Below are 19978 nucleotides of genomic sequence, written 5' to 3' on the forward strand. Positions count from 1 at the left end.
GTTAATTTATTTCAGTAATGCAACTTAAAAGGTGAAATTAATATATGAGATAGACTCATTCCATGCAAAGCGAGATATTTCAAGCCTTTATTTGTTATAATTTGGATGATTAGGACTTACAGCTTATGAAACCCCAAAGTCTCAATTTCGAGGTAACCTTTGCTCAGGGGATAAGGATTAATTAGCTGACTATAGAGTGTGACACTTTGAGCCTAGAATATTGAACCTTTTCACAAAATTAAAATTTTAAGATGCATTAATGCAATTCCTTTTAATTTGCATCACTGAATTAAATGGACTTTTGCACTTATATTCAAATTTTTCGAGTTTCACCTGTATGTCACATGATTGATTGACATGTGCCTGGGTGCCACCCCTTGGCGTCTGACGTCACTACACGTGTGGGGTTTACTTTGGGATATATAAATTAGTGAAATATACTATAAATATTGAGCTGATGAAGGCTGGACGGGCCAAAACGCGTCCTTGACATTGTTATCCTGTAAATCTATCCATTGATGGAATAAAAGCAAATGAACTGAGAAAAAGAAACGCCCGCTGAGATTTATTATACTGCCGCTGGTTAAGGAACATATGGAGGCAGCCCAGCGAGCCCAGAGTAGGTTCTATAATTGCCAGGCTCGGGTTCGGAATTTTGACCCGGGAGATCGGGTTTTGGTTCTTGTGCTGGCGGTGGACAGTAAGTTCCTAGCTAGGTGGCAGGGTCCCTACTAAGTGCTCAAAAAAGTTGGGGAGGTAACCTACAAGTTACTCCAGCCCGTGCCGAGAAAGCCGGAGCAGGTGTACCATGTAAACTTAATGAAATCGTGGAAAGATAGGGGGACCAGTACGGACAACAGCCCCCGGCCGGGTTTTCTGGGGGTAGAGTTTCCAGTCCCCTGGTCTGATACGAGGGAAGCAGTTGCCACAGTAACGATTGCTAAAAACCTTTCCTCTAACCAGACTCAGAAGGCCAGGGAGTTCGTCAGCAGAAACACGGATGTGGCAATATATATATAGTACATAAACAATTAAAACTAAGTTATAAACTTTTGCTGAATAATAAAAAGTTTAGCAAGAAAATTTAAAATATAGCTGTTAACTTTGTATTTAGTCTATTAATAATCAGTAACCTACCACTCTGGCGTGTATAATTGTTCTGAATTGCAATAGATTTTTTGATAGCCGATCTACGATAGACAATATGGGTTCGACCACTATCTCCATCTTCTCTATACTTCTCCAATGGTTCAATGAAAAATTCATCATTCTCCGTACGAATCATACCAGCCTAAAAACACAAATTGGAAAAAAAAATGAGCACTTATTTTATACATTGTGTGTATGCAGCGATTTTATGCCCGAATTGCTGGAGTCCATTGATTAATGCTCTAGATAAGCAGACTTTTTTCCACTTTGGCATTAACAAATGTTCATATTCCAGTTATTGGGCTAAACTAAATCAATGCAGCATTACCGCATACTGCAATTTGGCGACTAGGGATTCACTCTATTAGTAATAAAAGAATAATAATATTGGTTGATTATAATTAGTGTTGAGCGAAGCGAAGCATTCAAAGCGGAAATCGGTCCTAAGTTTAAGAAAACTTTGATTTGCAACGATTCCTAATTTCCTCGTGCTTCATGGTAACCAATCAGCTTTTCATACTTATTCCTACATCAGCCGTAAACTAAGATATCTAATTCAATATCAATAAGATGGAAGCCTTTATTATTCCACTGCCAGTGTACAAACCAATACCATCCAGTCTGCACCGATTAGGGGGGCCAGGTCTTAATGATGACCCTCCTCATCTTTTGCTGGCTTTACTTCTTCCAAATCATCCTTTTTGGTCTCCATGTCCTAGAAAAATCTGCAAGATGCAGAGAGAGGAGGATCTGGATTTTCCTGATGACATATTGTCATCAATATTAGATGATGTGGAAAAGGAGGAAAAGCAGATTGCAGAAGAAGGACTCCCACCTGTAGGGCAGGAGAGCCCTGGGGTTGGAGAAGTGGGTTTGCCAGAGCTGATTAATATTCTGTATTTAATGTCAAATTACCTGCAGGAGATTGCAGGCAATTACAGCAATAATTTGCATATAGCCCCCCCCCCCACCACCCCCCTAAAAAGCCAAACCCGTACTCATAAAGGTGGTACACACCCATTAACAATGAAGATCGACTATACAGTGCGGTCCTCATTATTAAATGAAAGGCAGCTGCGGGCTAATTGTGGCCTGGCTATACCTGATTTATAGTGATTCAAGACAAATTAATTTGTAATGGATCAAATTTCTTGGGGAACTTCGGAGAAGCTGGCGAATTTTTCAAAACTTTGCACATCTATAATTATAACGCCAAAATGTCTAAGGATATATAAAAGTATTTCACAGTAAGAAAAGCTCTAATTCTGATTTTAAAACCCACTCAATAAAAAGGTACAAACAGTATCACAGACTAAAGAATCCTACTTTTACAGGAGTGCATCAGACGGATCCACAGTTTACACTATAAAATTATCTATTTACATAGTTACATAGTTAATATGGTTGCCAAAATCCATAAAATCAGTTCAACCAAGGAATAGGTGGGGGCGTGACTCCCTTATTTCTTTTTACTTATCACATTATGTGGATATACACCACAAAAAATGTCACAAACTTACTACATTATTCAAAAATTTACAAAGGTTGCACAGGTTAAGACAACACAATGCGTTAAAATTAGTAAAAGCTGCACAATATTTTTCTGACTTTTTAAAAAGTGGGCTGCATAAGCCACATTTATAATTTATGCTAGAAGACTTGAGTAAAATTTGTAATTATAACTGAAATGTACGCCAGCTCCCAGCTGGCATAGATTTCAGTTCAGCCAATAGCAGGCCGCAAAGGGACTAGCCTACCTAGTATCGCGCCCCCCTCCCCCCCCCAATCACTAGATGTTTTGATCCACATGACGGGAAGATGCAGTGGTTGCCGTGCGGGCATCAGGAGAGACGCAGGTGCCAGGGAGCAGGTTAAGTATAACAAGTATGAGGGGCCTGGACATTTTGGGGGGCATTATAGGGGTTGGATAACTCCTATAAACATTACTTTATTGTAAACACAATATATAATTTATAAATATTTATAATGGCTTGTTTGGTCTAGGAAGCAATCATTAGGAGAAATAAAATGGCTGCTGTCCTATTAGTGCACACAAAAACCAGTCCTAATCACACAGCAGCATACTTCACAACACTGAGCTAAAAAGCTGCCTCATCCTCCTCTCTGCTCTATTCAGGGATTATGATCCTGGATACAGCTGATAAGAATTTTAGCTGAATCTCTGTGGAAATGAAGTTCATGAGAATATATTAAGTACAGAGAGGATGGACAGGACAGACTGTGGTAATGGAGACTGCATACAAGTGCTGCTGCTTATTAACCACCCCCTCCCTCCCTCCAACTTGGTCCTCTAACTTTTTCCCATCTCCACAAATTTACAATTGTTTCAAAAGGAAAAAAGAAATACACTACGCAAGTTTGGTATCGTCGCGACCGTAACGACCTGATCTACAAAAGGATCAAAAAGTCATATGTACACCAAAATAGTACCAATCAAACCATCCCCTCATCCCGCAAAATCGAGCCCCTACATTAGACATTCCCTCCAAAAAATAAAAAAAAGTATGGCCTTCAGAAAATGGAAACACAAAAACATGATTTTCTTTTTCAAAAATGCTTTTATTATGTAAAACCAAAATAAAAAATAAAAAATACATATTAGGTGTTGCCTCATGTGTAACAGGCTCTATAAAAATATCACATGATCTAACCTGTCAGTTGAACACTGTAAAATACCCCCAAAAAAAAAAAACTGTACCAGAACAGCCATTTTTGTTGTTACCTTGCCTCACAAAAAGCTTAATATTGAGCATTAAAAAAAATCATATGTACCCCAAAATAGTACCAATAAAGCGGTCACCTTATCCTGTGGTTTGCAAAATTGAGTCACTTTTTGGAAGTTTCTAATGTAAATGTAGGGGGCATCAGGGAGGCTTCAAATGAGACATGATGTCTAAAAATCAGTCCATCAAAATCTTCCCTCCAAAAACCATATGGTGCCCCTATCCTTCTGAACCCTGTGGTGTGCCCATACAGCAGTTTACGATCACATATGGGGTGTTTCTAAAAACTGCAGAAACAGGGTAATATAGAGTTTTATTTGGCCGTTAACCCTTGCTGTGTGTGGGGTTTCGTTCTGGTAGATGGGGTAAGCAGACGCAGTACAGAGGCAAAATACAAGTTCTTAACTTAAATTTCAGTGTTTATTCACACTTGCGGCAGTTGCACAAAACAACACGTCATTTTGCAGTCTTTGGTGTTAATTCACACACAAATAGATAGTTCAATATGCACAGAACAACAGGTCACTTTGCAGTCTTTGGTGTTAATTCACACACAATCAAAAGTTCATATTGCACAAGTCACCTTGTTGGCAGTTCTTCCTCCAGTAGTCCCCTGCACATGGGTCTCAGCCCTCCAGTCCGGCAAAAACCTCAGATCCCATCACAGAGAGACTCAGCCTATTTAAAGGACAGCCAACTGCTGCCAAAACCTGGACCGGCACTTAAACTCCGGTCCGGTATTTGACCTCACCTGGCTGGAAACCAGCCCAGCCGCACATGTTTGGAGGAAAATACCTGCCTTCCCAGACTAAACCCCTCATTGTGTCACATGTGTTATAGGAAATAAAAAGTGAAATTTTGAAATTTAATCTCCATTTTCTCCATTTAATCTCCAAACATTTGGCCTAGTCCTTAAGGTGAAAAATGGCTCAGTATTAAAGGGGTTAAGACCCATATAGACATGCCAATTATCAGAAATGAATGTTCGTACAAAAGCACATTCTGTGTAAATGTACCAATGATCACCTGATATACAAGAAAAATACTCATTGGTCGGATGATATCAGACAAAAAAAATTGTTTGCAGCACAATTCCATGTGTAAACCAAAAATGAATCTACTCATATTGGCCATGTAGACAGGCCTCAACCCCTTCATGTGACATTTTTATAGAGCGATTCGTTATGGATGCGTTGATACGCAATATGTGTATTTTTATTCTTGCTAAGTTTTACAGTTAAAGCATTTTTGAAAAAAATTGTTTTTGAGTTGCCATTTTCTGAAAGACATCTTTTTTATTTTTTGGGTGACTATTATGTGGGAGCTCATTTGTTGCGGGATGTGGTGATGGTTTCATTGGTACCATTTTGGGGTGCATAAGACTTTTTTGATCACTCGCTATCATGCTTTTTGTGAGCCAAGGTGATGGCTATTTTGATGGCTAAGTTCTTATTTTTTTAACGGAACTTATCTGACGGGGTAAGACTATGTGACATTTTTTATACAGCTGGTCATTACAGACATGCGATACCTTAGGCTACTTTCACACTTGCGTTGTTCTTTTCCGGCATAGAGTTCCGTCACAGGGGCTCTATACAGGAAAAGAACTGATCAGGTATGTCCCCATGCATTCTGAATGGAGAGTAATCCGTTCAGTTTGCATCAGTATGTCTTCAGTTCAGTCGTTTTGACTGATCAGGCAAAAGAGAAAACCGTAGCATGCTACGGTTTTATCTCCGGCTAAAAAAACTGAAGACTTGCCTGAATGCCGGATCAGGCATTTTTTCCCATAGGAATGTATTAGTGCCGGATCCGGCATTCAGAATACCGGAATGCCGGATCCGTCCTTCCGGTATGCGCATGCGCAGACTGAAAAAAAGGTGAAAAAATAAATGTCGGATCCGTTTTTGCCGGATGACACCGGAAAGACGGATCCGTCATTTCAATGCATTTTTTCGACTGATCAGGCATTTTTAAGACTGATCAGGATCCTGATCAGTCTTACTAATGCCATCAGTTAGCATACATTTTGCCTGATCCGGCAAGCAGTTCCGGCGACGGAACTGCTTGCCGGATCTCTCTGCCGCAAGTGTGAAAGTAGCCTAATATATCAGTTTTTTATTTTTATTTTGTTATTGTACAACACTTTTTTTTACCTTTTAATTTTGTCCCAATGTGGGACTTCAACTTTTCAGGGTTTGATCCCTGTTTCAATGCAGTACAATACATGCTGTATTGTGCTTCATTGAACTGTCAATGTAGTACAGTGTAAGACGCTGACAGTTGCCTAGGATACCAAGCCTGTGGGCTGGATCTACTAGGCTTTTGTAGATGGCAGGCTCTGATGCAACAATCGAACCCCTGTCACCATAGAGCGAGGGGCCGATGGGGTCAGAGAGGGAGCCCCCTCCCTCTGTAAATCTCACATGTGCCGTGGTCAGTGCTGACCGCAGATGTGAAGGGTTAATCCACCAGCATCGGCTTTTTCAACAATGCCAGCGGATACAGCAGGGACCCAGCTGTCAGTAACAAATGGGCCCATGCTGCTGATCAGGCAGGCAGCTCGCCCAATCAGAACACATACATCTTTGAGGGGTTGCGGCAAAAGACAATATTAGCCCATGTACATGTACGTGAAAATGCGTGAAGAGGTTGTCTCACTTCAGCAAATGGCATTTACCATGTAGTGAAAGTTAATACAAGCAAATTAGTAACGTATTAGTACAAACCGGATTCCAAAAAAGTTGGGACACTAAACAAATAGTGAATAAAAAATGAATGCAATGATGTGGAGATGGCAAATGTCAATATTTTATTTGTAATAGAACGTAGATGACAGATCAAATGTTTAATCCGAGTAAATGTATCATTTTAAAGGAAAAATACGTTGATTCCAATTTTTTTTCCTATAGCTCCCCCAATATTCCTATGCAGGAAGAGAGACATAATGATACAATATCACTTGGCCTGAGGGACGGACGGAGGCACGATGTTTAGCCACGCCCACTTCTCCCTCTTTGTCCAAAGCGGACAGCGCCTTCTCCTCCCCCTTCATTAGGGCAACAGTATATATGGAGCGGTATCCGGCGATTTAGACACTACTTACTTATTCTCAGCCCTCTGCCCTGCTCCTGACGAAGTGTCCGGCCCAATGGACACAGAAACGCGTCGAGCGGGCTGAGGAGTAGTTAGTGCTTAGGTAGCTTTGCTGTAATATGCTCTGGTATCCTGTGAATGCCGGACTCTATTAGGGCTTTCTAACTTTCTCTAAGCGGCTTTACTGATACCGCAGTATAGAGTACACTGATAGGATAGAGCATTCGACAGCATCGTACTGTGCGGCATCCCACTGTTTTTGTTACTTTGGAGCCTGAGTACACTTTCTGCTTCTAGGTATAGGGCCCCCTGACAGTGGCTGAACAATACCACTTATGGGAGGCTCTACCTTTCTCAGTGGGAAGGCACAGTACACAGACTGAACCAGTAGTGAAATCACCCGGTAATCACAGAGGGGTTGTTTTGTTCAGCACTGGTCTCAGCTTCTATGCGGATACTGGGACAGGTGTTTACCGCTATACACACCTACCCATGACCGCCAATTCGGTGTGGGAATGTACCAGTCACAATACACTGTGCAATAGAGTAATATATACTACACAGATGAGGGTCCTTTCAAACACAGCTAGCCCTCAGTAGTGTTGTGACGGTGATATTGGAAATTGGATAATATATGCTGTTTCTCACTTTCCATACAATTACATCCCACTATTGCCTGTCTCTGTAATAAGAGAATTATCGTTTTGCCCTTTTATACTTGAACTTCCAATAAAGATTTATTATTTTATTTTAAACCGCTTATCAGGCAGTGACACTTTAATATTAATGCGGTGAATCTACCACATATTTTTCCGTTAGCCATGGTTATTAATGGTACACAGATTGGGTCACTGTCACTAGTGGGGTAACACAGAGGTCAGTATTGGGCCCTATTCTCTTTAATATATTTATTAATGATCTTGTAGAAGGCTTGCAGAGTAAAATATCATTTTTTGCACATGAGACTAAACTGTGTAAAGTAATTAACACGAAAGAGGACAGTATACTGCTACAGATGGATCTGGATATATTGGAGGCTTGGGCAGGGAAGTGGCAGATGAGGTTTAATACTGACAAATGTAAGGTTACGCACATGGGAAGAAATAATGCAAGTCACCTGTACATACTTAATGGTAAAACACTGGGTAACACTGACATTGAAAAGGACCTAGGAATTTTAGTGGACAGCAAACTAAGCTGTAGAAACCAGTGTCAGGCAGCTGATGCCAAGGCCAATAGGATAATGGGTTGCATCAAAAGGGGCATAGCTGCCCATGATGAGAACATAGTCCTGCCACTTTACAAATCACTAGTCAGACCACACAGAGTACTGTGTACAGTTCTGGGCTCCTGTGAACAAGGCAGACATAGCAGAGCTGGAGAGGTTTCAGAGAAGGGTAACTAAAGTAATAACTGGAATGAGTGGACTACAGTACCCTGAAAGATTATCAAAATTAGGGTTATTTACTTTAGAAAAAAGGCAACTCAGGGGAGATATAATAACTGTCACGGATCAGCGGTTGTGAACCCACAGTGCTATTGACTGGCTATACTCTGGAGGGGCGTGTCTAAGCAACTAGACCCTCAGATGGTGAGAATAGACTTGAGTCGCTAGGGTAGTTGCCAGTGGCTACACCAGAGCAATCCCCGAGTCAGCGGCAGCTGAACCAGGTGATACCTGGGTAGGTACCAGAAGTACATGCATAGTCAGGCAGACAGGGTCGTTACCAGGAGCAACAGTGCAGTACCGAAGGATGAGGCAGAGGCGTAGTGAGACAGGCAAAAGATCAGGGCAGGCGGCACAGGAACAGGTCAGGCAATCCGGGTCGGCAACAGAAGAGACAAGCAAGCAGGCAGGCATCAGACGATAAGCAGAGTCCTAGAACGAAATATAGATCAGGAGCACACGAGAGTATTGGGAACTAACAAACTCAAGGACCTTGACATTGGGGTATCTGGGAAGAGGGCTGAGCCACTTAAATACCTGCAGGAGAGCCAGGGTTGGTCAGTGAGGTCACCTGACCTAACCCCCACAGCCCAAGGAGTGATGCCCTTAGAGCAGTGTAACCCGAAACCAGCCAAACTAATGCTGTGTCCAGGGCTGAGTGGAAGCTGTGGAGCGGAATCCTCAAAAGCAATACACCTACAGAAACAGAGCCCAGGACCGCATAATAACAACCTCATTATGATTTGCCGCCTCATCTATTTCCCTTAGTAGATTTACTGTAGATTCTGGTATATTAGGTAAACTCCTATCAGTAGTTTATGCCTCTATTTATTTTTTTGCCTCTATTTATTTCTACCCACAGTGACTCCACATATTAATTTCCTTCACTTATATCTTCCCAGTGTGGGCTTTACACAGGACTTAACATAAAGGCAAATCCCCCCTCTCCGGTTTTAACAAACCTTCCTAAACAGACTGCAACTCTGTACGTTAACTGCCCAGTCATAGCTATCAGTCATAGCCATGTCTCAGTTATTCCCTCTATGTCGTAGTCCTCCTCAGTCATTACTAATTGCAGTTCACCAGTTGTATTAGTCAGGATTCTGGCATTTGTATACATACAGTTAAGAGGTTTTTGCATATTTTTTACCCTATACCTTTCCTTGCGAACTGGTCTAGTCCCTCCTCCTATTCATTACCTCACCCCAGGTCTCTATCTGCACCACTTCTTCTCCTCCTATGATGTAATTGCCCTCCCTCCCAGTCCCCAGTTTAAACACTCCTCCAACCTTCTAGCCATCTTAACCCCCAAAACAGCTGCTTCTTCCCCATTGAGGTGCAGCACATCCCTACGATAGAGCCTGTAGCCGACAAAGATGTTGACCCAGTTCTCAGGAACCCAAAACACCTCTTCCTACACCAGTTCTTACGCTACTTGTTAGTCTCCCTAATCTCCCACTGCCTTTCTGGTGTGGTTCGTGGTAAATACTGGTGGTTTGGAAAATATTACCTTTGAGGTCCTTGCCCTGGGCTTGCGAACTAAATACCTAAAATAATTTTGAAGGACGCTCCGCCTATGTCTATCTTTGTCATTGGTTCCAATGTGGACTATGACCGCTGGATCTTCACCAGCCTCTCCCAGTACTCTTTTAACCTGATCCGCAATATGTCGAACTCGAGCGCCAGGGAGACAATATTTTGTTCGACGATCCTGGTCTTTGCAACAGATCGCCCTATCTGTACCCATAATAATTGAGTCTCTAACTACCAGAATCTGTCTGGCCTGTCCTGCTCGCCTGCTTATTGGAGCTAACATTACCCTTAGGCCTCTTGCACATGACCGTATGGCTTTTTCAGTATTTGCGGTCCGCAGAAAACAGATCCGCAAAAAATACGATAGACGTCTGTGTGCATTCTGTTTTTTGCGGAACAGCTGGCCCCTGATAGAACAGTACTATCCTTGTCCGTTATGCGGACAATAATAGGACATGTTCTATCTTTGAACGGAACGGAAATACGGAAAAGGAAGGCATACGGAGTACCTTCCGTTTATTTTGCGGATCCATTGAAATGAATAAATCCGCATACGGAACGTAAACAGGAGAGAAAACTTTTGTGTCCAAGAGGCATTACTGAAGTGTGTTGCAGGAGCACTGCTCTCCCTGAACTGACATCCCCCTCATCTGCTAACCTTGCAAACTTGTTGGGGTTTGTCAGATCAAGGCTAGCCTCCTGTGAACTCTTCCCTCTACCCCGCTTTCTAACTGTTATTCAGCTACCTACCTAACTTTCCTTATCTTACATACTAACACTTTCCCCCGGATCTACCCTATAGAGTGCCTGCTCAGTGAGCAGCACACTGTTCCAAATTGCCAACGATTCTCAGAGCCGAAATTCACTTGTTTAGATACACGATATGCGATTCCAAATGGACAATTTGCTCACATTTTAAACACAGATATGCACCCTCAAACAGCTGTTCCAGGACTGCATACATTTCTTGCACTGGACCAAGTTCTCAATAATGGAACACATACTAATGGGCATTACACAAGAAAAGATTAAGAAAAAATACTATAACACAGTGCAATAAACAGCAACTGACTTAGTGTCCCCTCCTAAAATCTCTGAATTTAAAGTCACTTAATCGTAAATAAATCACACTTAATACAAAAACACATTTTTGTCTGCTTGTATAGTTGCAGCTCCCAAACAACTTCAAACCAGACTGCTGTTTTTTCCCCCCTCTGGATTCAAAGGACTGAGCAGGCCTCAAGGACGGCTATTTAACTTCTCCTAAATAGACAGCCACACAATAATTACTCAACTGTGCAACACACTGGAGAAGGAAGAAAAATGTTATCACAGTATACTCTTAGCTGCTATGCAATAAACATGGCAGATAGAATCAATTAATTTGGCAGTTCTCCCATAAAAATGGTTGCCAGGGGCCCAATAAGTAATAATTATAAAATTTTATTAATATAACTGTGGATTATGATTAACTGTTAAAAAAAATGGGGTACCAAAGCACGTTAAATTCACAATCGGATATACTTCCTAACTGGCCAGATTGTTATCCATGAAGTGGCATGACGTTTTACTATGATGCTTACATGTTCACTTAATTTGTTTGAGCAATGTATGTTCACGCCTCTGCTGGATCTTTTAAAAGGGTGCTGGTGGCTGGGTAGAGAAGCTAGAACCACACAACATGTAGATACCAACATACATCCACAAGCTGACAGATCAATATTCAGTGACCACTAATAAGGAGTTGGTTCTGCCTAAAGAACTCACTCAGCATTCTTTGTTATATGCCCCATGCATATACAGTGGATATAAAAAGTCTACACACCCCTGTTGTCAGGTTTCTGTTATGTAAAAAAATGAGACAAAGATAAATCATTTCATAACTTTTTCCACCTTTAATGTGACCTATAAACTGTACAACTCAATTGAAAAACAAACTGAAATCTTTTAGGTAGAGGGAAGAAAAAAATATAAAAATAAAATATGGTTGCATAAGTGTGCACACACTTAAACTAATACTTTGTTGAAGCACTTTTTGATTTTATTACAGCACTCAGTCTTTTTGGGTACGAGTCTATCAGCATGGAACATTTTGACTTGGCAAGATTTGCCCACTCTTCTTTGCAAAAACACTCCAAATCTGTCAGATTGCGAGGGCATCTCCTGTGCACAGCCCTCTTCAGATCACCCCACAGATTTTCTATTGGATTCAGGTCTGGGCTCTGGCTGGGCCATTCCAAAACTTTAATCTTCTTCTGGTGAAGCCATTCCTTTGTTGATTTGGATGTATGCTTTGGGTCGTTGTCATGCTGAAAGATGAAGTTCACCTTCATGTTCAGCTTTCTAGCAGAAGCCTGAAGATTTTGTGACAATATTGACTGGTTTTGGAAATGTTCATAATTCCCTCTAGCTTAACTAAGGCCCCAGTTCCATCTGAAGAAAAACAGCCCCAAAGCATGATGCTGCCACCACCTTGCTTCACTGTGGGTATGGTGTTCTTTTGGTGATGTGCAGTGTTGTTTTTGCGCCAAACATATCTTTTGGAATTATGGCCAAAAAGTTCAACTTTGGTTTGATCAGACCATAACACCTTTTCCCACATGCTTTTGGGAGACTTCAGATGTGTTTTTACAAACTTTTGCCTGGCTTGGATGTTTTTCTTCCTATGAAAAGGTTTTCGCCTTACCACTCTACCCCATAGCCCAGACATATGAAGAATACGGGAGATTGTTGTCACATGTACCACACAGCCAGTTTTCTTCTCGTCTTTTCATCAATTTTGGAGGGATGTCCAGTTCTTGGTAATGTCACTGTTGTGCCATATTTTTTCCACTTGATGATGACTGTCTTCACTGTGTTCCATAGTATATCTAATGCCTTGGAAATTCTTTTGTACCCTTCTCCTGACTGATACCTTTTAACAATGAGATCACTCTGATGCTTTGGAAGCTCTCTGTGGACCATGGCTTTTGCTGTGGGATGCGACTAAGAAAATGTCAGGAAAGACCAACTAGAGCAGCTGAACTTTATTTGGGGTAAATCAGAGGCACTTTAAATGATGACAGGTGTATGCTGACTCCTATTTAACATGATTTTGAATGTGATTGCTTAATTCTGAACACAGCTACATCCCCAGTTATAAGCGGGTGTGCACACTTATGCAACCACATTATTTTAGTTTTTTTTGTTTTCTTCCCTCCACCTAAAAGATTTTGTTTTTCAATTGAGTGGTACAGTTTATAGGTCACATTAAAGGTGGAAAAAGTTCTGAAATGATTTATCTTTGTCTCATTTTTTTACATCACAGAAACCTGACATTTTAACAGGGGTGTGTAGACTTTTTATATCCACTGTATGTACTCCGATGGGCTCTTTACACAGTAAGTGGATTTTGTACAAAATCAAAAGAAAGAGCTGAAGTGATTTCAAGGGAAACAAGTGAGAGCTTCACCTGTCCTAGATTCTGGAACACCTATAAACCTATGATTGTTCCTTCTGTCTATATTCTCCAAATCATCCAATTTTTCCCATAAAGTGGGAGTATCGCCTTTGAAGAGAAGTAGTTAGTGTGGCAATAGTTGCTACTCCAGCTACAAGTCTGGTTTCCAGAGTTGCAGCTGGAGTTTATCCGATAATTTCTGGGCTTTAGATTTTTTTTTGGGCCACACTGGATTTGATTGACATGTGCCGAACTCTAAGGTGCTTGTCAAAGCTGGGGTGCTCTCTTTTATTTGACTTATTTTTCATGGCATTTTTTTGCACTGGTTAGGAGGATGGTTTCATTGAAGGATGGTCTGATCCAGTTTATGTTAAGTCCTTTAAAACTTGCAAAATCTTTGGCCATATCCTAGGAAAGGTTGGGTAGGGTATTCTGGTTATTTAACTTTTTTTCAATTCCTGTAGTGTTGGTGTGTGTGTGTGTGGTGCACTTAAACTAACCTGATAAATATCAGCCTCTGAAGTTTTTAAATCATGCACCCCACTTCTTCCAGGTCTGTTTCTCTTTCTTGAAACACACAATGGAGTGCAAATCATTTGTCATGTGATGTTTGTGAGAAAGACAGAACATTACATACAGAGATATGAAAAATAGTGAGAGATACATTATGAAAAACATACAGACACAATGTAAGATTTGCAGACAGGCTCAGACAGATTGACAGACACACAGAAACATACAAATACAGACAGACAGCTATGTAAAAGGCAGAAACATACCAGCATCAAAACACAGGCACTGAAAGCAGTTGGAAACAAGCAACAGATGAAGCAGATAGGGAAAGACCAGAAAGACCAGGGACGGGCTGGGCCAGTAGATGTTTAGTGGCGCCAGTTTCTGAGTGGCCCATGAACTTAATTGTATCTGCGTCTACTGGACACAGATACAATTGACCATGCAGCAGCACCAGTGGGACAAGGGAACCACTGGTTCCCTGCCCCACTATTCCCAGCTCATCGATGTGACATTCCACAGGAGCAGAGCCACCAGACGAGGCTAGGTCTACATCGGGACAGGTGAGTATCGACTTCACTCCCCTATTCTCTCCATCTGCCCTAACCTTAATACTGGCCCCTGACCCTAAAACTGACCCTTAACCCTAGTACTGACCCCTAACAATGACTCTAACCTTAATACTGACCCCTGACCCAAATACTGGGCCCTAACTCTAATACTAATCCTAGTACTGACCCCTAACCCTAATACTAGTCCCTAACCCAAATACTGACTCCTAACCCCAACACTGACCCTTAACCCTAATACTGACCCCTAACCCTAATAGTGGCTCCTTACTTTAATACTGGCCCCTAACTCTAACACTACTCCTAACCCTAATAAAGACCCTAACCCTTATACTCACCCTAACACTAATCCTAATTGTAATAATGACCATAACCCTAATACTGGCCCTAATATACTAACCCTAATACTAATCCTAAAACTGACCAGAACCTTAACTATAAACCCCAATAACTCACGTACCTCACACAGTGACCATAATATATCACTGTCCACACATATCTGTACCCTCTGCATCTTTTATACCTTGCCCTTGACATATAGAATACACACAGTGTACTGATACGTTAGGTACGAGGTATAATAGATGCAGTGTGTACAGATATATAGTATATAAAGCAGTGTACTGATACGTCCGGTACAAGGTATAAAAGATGACGTGGGTACAGATAAATAGTATATCCAGCAGTGTACTGATATGTGAGGTACGAGGTATAATGCATGCAGTGTGCACAGGTATATAGTATCCAAAGCAGTGTACTCATGTGAGATACGAGGTGTAATTTATACTTAATACCTCACATATCAGTTCACTGCTGTGTATACTATATCTGTAAATACTGCATGTATTATAAAAGTATAATAGATGCAGTGGGTACAGATATATAGTATACACAGCAGCGTATTGATATATGAGGTAATAGATGCACTATGTATAGATATATGGTATATAAAGCAATGTACTGATATTTGAAATACAAGGTGTAATTATTACCTAGTACCGCACATATCAGCACACTGCTGTATATACTATACTAGCAGAAGAACCCGGCTTCGCATGGGTATATTTCATCTATTTATTTTAATGTTTCTGTGTGTCGTTAAAAGATAGACAGTATCCCCCATAACAGTAAACTACACAGTCCCCCACCACTTTAAAATGGGACCTTCACAGCAGCTCGCCCCTTTAACAGTGAGTTTCAAAGCACCCTAATCTCTTGACAGCGACCTCCTCAAGGGCCCGCCCCCTTAACCCTTTAAGGACCATAAGATTACCATCATAAATCTAAAAATAATTATATTTTTTCCCCTTTAAGAATGTATTTGAACAATAAATAAAGCTAGATCCATTTGTTGATAAGAACTAATATTTTGACTCAACAAAAAAATAAGTATTTTAAGTTCTTAAATTAGATGATACAGGCAATTAAAAACATCGGACAAATACGTCCCTTGGTTGGTCCTCAAAGGGTCAACAGTGACCTTCACAGTGTCCGCCCCTTTAACAGTGACCTCCACAGATCTCGACCCTTTAACAGTGATCTCCACAGCGCCCGCCTTTTTGACAGTGACCTCCACAGCGCCCACCCCTTTAACAGAGAACTCCACAGTGCCCGCCCCTTTAACAGTGATCTCCAGAGTGCCCGCCCCTTTAACAGTGATCTCCAGAGTGCCCGCCCCTTTAACAGTGATCTCCAGAGTGCCTGCCCCTTTAACAGTGACCTCCACAGTGCCCGCCCCTTTAACAGTGACTTTCACAGTGCCCTCCTCTTTAACAGTGACCTCAACAGCAACCGCCCCTTTAACAGTGACCTGCACAGCGCCCTGTCCATTTAACAGGGACCTCCACAGCGCACGCCTTTGACAGTGACCTCCACAGTGCCCACCCCTTTAACAGTGACCTCCACAGCACCCGCCCCTTTAACAGTGACCTTCACAGCACCCGCCCCTTTAACAGTGACCTTCAGAGCGTCTGCCTTTTTAACAGGGACCTCCACAGTGCCCACCCCTTTAACAGTGAACTCCACAGCGCCGTGCGCCTTTGAAACTAGGGTTACACGACGACATGTGTTGCGCGACATTTTGCATCAACTTTTATAATGACAAGCTATAGTGTCGCACTGTGACAAGCGACATGCTGCGACTGCGACACGACAGTCGCAAAAAGTTCCTCCAAAATGGATGCATGTAGCAGTGTAGTTGTGCGACTTATTGTCATCCTGTAGCCCTAGTCTAAAGCTGACCTACAACAGTGAAGAAAAATGGCTAGGTTGTTATGGAAACCTGGAGTAAAACTGTGTGTATGGCAATTGGGATTTGAAGAGAAAAACTTGCAGGCTTGTATTGGCTAATGTGGGCAATTTTTTGGGACTATCTCAGGAACGGTACGTCCTAGAGAGCGGAGACCCAGTCTAGACCTTCACAGTGACCGCCCCTTTAACTGTGACCTTCATAGTGACCACACCTTTAACAGTGGCCGCCCCTTTAACAGTGACTTTCAAAGTGACCGCCCCTTTAACAGTGACTTTCAGAGTGACCGCCCCTTTAACAGTGACCGCCCCTTTAACTATGACTGCCCCTTTAACAGTGGCCGCCCCTTTAACTGTGACCTCCACAATTCCCGCCCCTTTAAGAGTGACATGCACAATGACGGCCCCTTTAACAGTGACCTCCACAGTGCCTGCCCTTTTAACAGTGACCCCCACAATGGCTGCCCCTTTAACCACCTCCGGACCGCTGTACGCACAGACGCGTCCTGGAGGTGGTTGATTCATTCCTCCTGGACGCGCCGGCGCGTCCTCTCGCGAGACGCGAGATTTCCTGTGAACGCGCGCACACAGGCGCGCGCGCTCACAGGAACGGAAGGTAAGAGAGTTGATCTCCAGCCTGCCAGCGGCGATCGTTCGCTGGCAGGCTGGAGATGTGTTTTTTTTAACCCCTAACAGGTATATTAGACGCTGTTTTGATAACAGCGTCTAATATACCTGCTACCTGGTCCTCTGGTGGTCCCATTTGTTTGGATCGACCACCAGAGGACACAGGTAGCTCAGTAAAGTCCCACCAAGCACCACTACACTACACTACCCCCCCCCCCCCCCGTCACTTATTAACCCCTTATTAGCCCCTGATCACCCCTGATCACCCCATATAGACTCCCTGATCACCCCCCTGTCATTGATTACCCCCCTGTCATTGATCAACCCCCTGTAAAGCTCCATTCAGATGTCCGCATGATTTTTACGGATCCACTGATAGATGGATCGGATCCGCAAAACGCATCCGGACGTCTGAATGAAGCCTTACAGGGGCATGATCAATGACTGTGGTTATCACCCCATATAGACTCCCTGATCACCCCCCTGTCATTGATCACCCCCCTGTCATTGATTACCCCCCTGTAAAGCTCCATTCAGACGTCCGCATGATTTTTACGGATCCACTGATAGATGGATCGGATCCGCAAAACGCATCCGGACGTCTGAATGAAGCCTTACAGGGGCATGATCAATGACTGTGGTGATCACCCCATATAGACTCCCTGATCACCCCCCTGTAAAGCTCCATTCAGATGTCCGCATGATTTTTACGGATCCACTGATAGATGGATCGGATCCGCAAAACGCATCCGGACGTCTGAATGAAGCCTTAAGGGGCATGATCAATGACTGTGGTTATCACCCCATATAGACTCCCTGATCACCCCCCTGTCATTGATCACCCCCCTGTCATTGATTACCCCCCTGTAAAGCTCCATTCAGACGTCCGCATGATTTTTACGGATCCACTGATAGATGGATCGGATCCGCAAAACGCATCCGGACGTCTGAATGAAGCCTTACAGGGGCATGATCAATGACTGTGGTGATCACCCCATATAGACTCCCTGATCACCCCCCTGTCATTGATTACCCCCCTGTCATTGATCACCCCCCTGTAAAGCTCCATTCAGACGTCCGCATGATTTTTACGGATCCACTGATAGATGGATCGGATCCGCAAAACGCATCCGGACGTCTGAATGAAGCCTTACAGGGGCATGATCAATGACTGTGGTGATCACCCCATATAGACTCCCTGATCACCCCCCTGTCATTGATTACCCCCCTGTCATTGATTACCCCCCTGTAAAGCTCCATTCAGACGTCCGCATGATTTTTACGGATCCACTGATAGATGGATCGGATCCGCAAAACGCATCCGGACGTCTGAATGAAGCCTTACAGGGGCATGATCAATGACTGTGGTGATCACCCCATATAGACTCCCTGATCACCCCCCTGTCATTGATTACCCCCCTGTCATTGATCACCCCCCTGTAAAGCTCCATTCAGACGTCCGCATGATTTTTACGGATCCACTGATAGATGGATCGGATCCGCAAAACGCATCCGGACGTCTGAATGAAGCCTTACACGGGCGTGATCAATGACTGTGGTTATCACCCCATATAGACTCCCTGATCACCCCCCTGTCATTGATCACCCCCCTGTCATTGATCACCCCCCTGTCATTGATCACCCCCCTGTCATTGATCAACCCCCTGTCATTGATCAACCCCCCTGTCATTGATCAACCCCCCTGTCATTGATCACCCCCCTGTCATTGATCACCCCCCTGTAAGGCTCCATTCAGACATTTTTTTGGCCCAAGTTAGCGGAATTATTATTTTTTTTTCTTACAAAGTCTCATATTCCACTAACTTGTGACAAAAAATTAAATCTCACATGAACTCACCATACCCCTCACGGAATCCAAATGCGTAAAATTTTTTAGACATTTATATTCCAGACTTCTTCTCACGCTTTAGGGCCCCTAGAATGCCAGGGCAGTATAAATACCCCACATGTGACCCCATTTCGGAAAGAAGACACCCCCAGGTATTCCGTGAGGGGCATATTGAGTCCATGAAAGATTGAAATTTTTGTCCCAAGTTAGCGGAACGGGAGACTTTGTGAGAAAAAAATAAAAAATATCAATTTCCGCTAACTTGTGCCAAAAAAAAAAAATTTCTATGAACTCGCCATGCCCCTCATTGAATACCTTGGGGTGTCTTCTTTCCAAAATGGGGTCACATGTGGGGTATTTATACTGCCCTGGCATTCTAGGGGCCCCAAAGCGTGAGAAGAAGTCTGGTATCCAAATGTCTAAAAATGCCCTCCTAAAAGGAATTTGGGCACCTTTGCGCATCTAGGCTGCAAAAAAGTGTCACACATCTGGTATCGCCGTACTCAGGAGAAGTTGGGGAATGTGTTTTGGGGTGTCATTTTACATATACCCATGCTGGGTGAGATAAATATCTTGGTCAAATGCCAACTTTGTATAAAAAAATGGGAAAAGTTGTCTTTTGCCAAGATATTTCTCTCACCCAGCATGGGTATATGTAAAAAGACACCCCAAAACACATTCCCCAACTTCTCCCGAGTACGGAGATACCAGATGTGTGACACTTTTTTGCAGCCTAGGTGGGCAAAGGGGCCCATATTCCAAAGA

General features: G+C 42.8%; 1 protein-coding gene across 1 annotated transcript in view; it reads right to left on the bottom strand.

Annotated features, from left to right (window-relative positions):
- LOC121009531 (A disintegrin and metalloproteinase with thrombospondin motifs 2-like) overlaps positions 1–19978 on the bottom strand; it is a 775073-nt gene that overhangs the window by 592264 nt on the left and 162831 nt on the right. Inside the window, exon 3 of the mRNA XM_040442735.1 lies at positions 1138–1291. Coding sequence (XP_040298669.1) covers positions 1138–1291 — 154 coding nt within the window. The remainder of the gene's footprint in view (positions 1–1137; positions 1292–19978) is intronic.

This window comes from Bufo bufo, chromosome 1, assembly GCF_905171765.1.
Source record: "Bufo bufo chromosome 1, aBufBuf1.1, whole genome shotgun sequence".
NCBI lineage: Eukaryota > Metazoa > Chordata > Amphibia > Anura > Bufonidae > Bufo > Bufo bufo.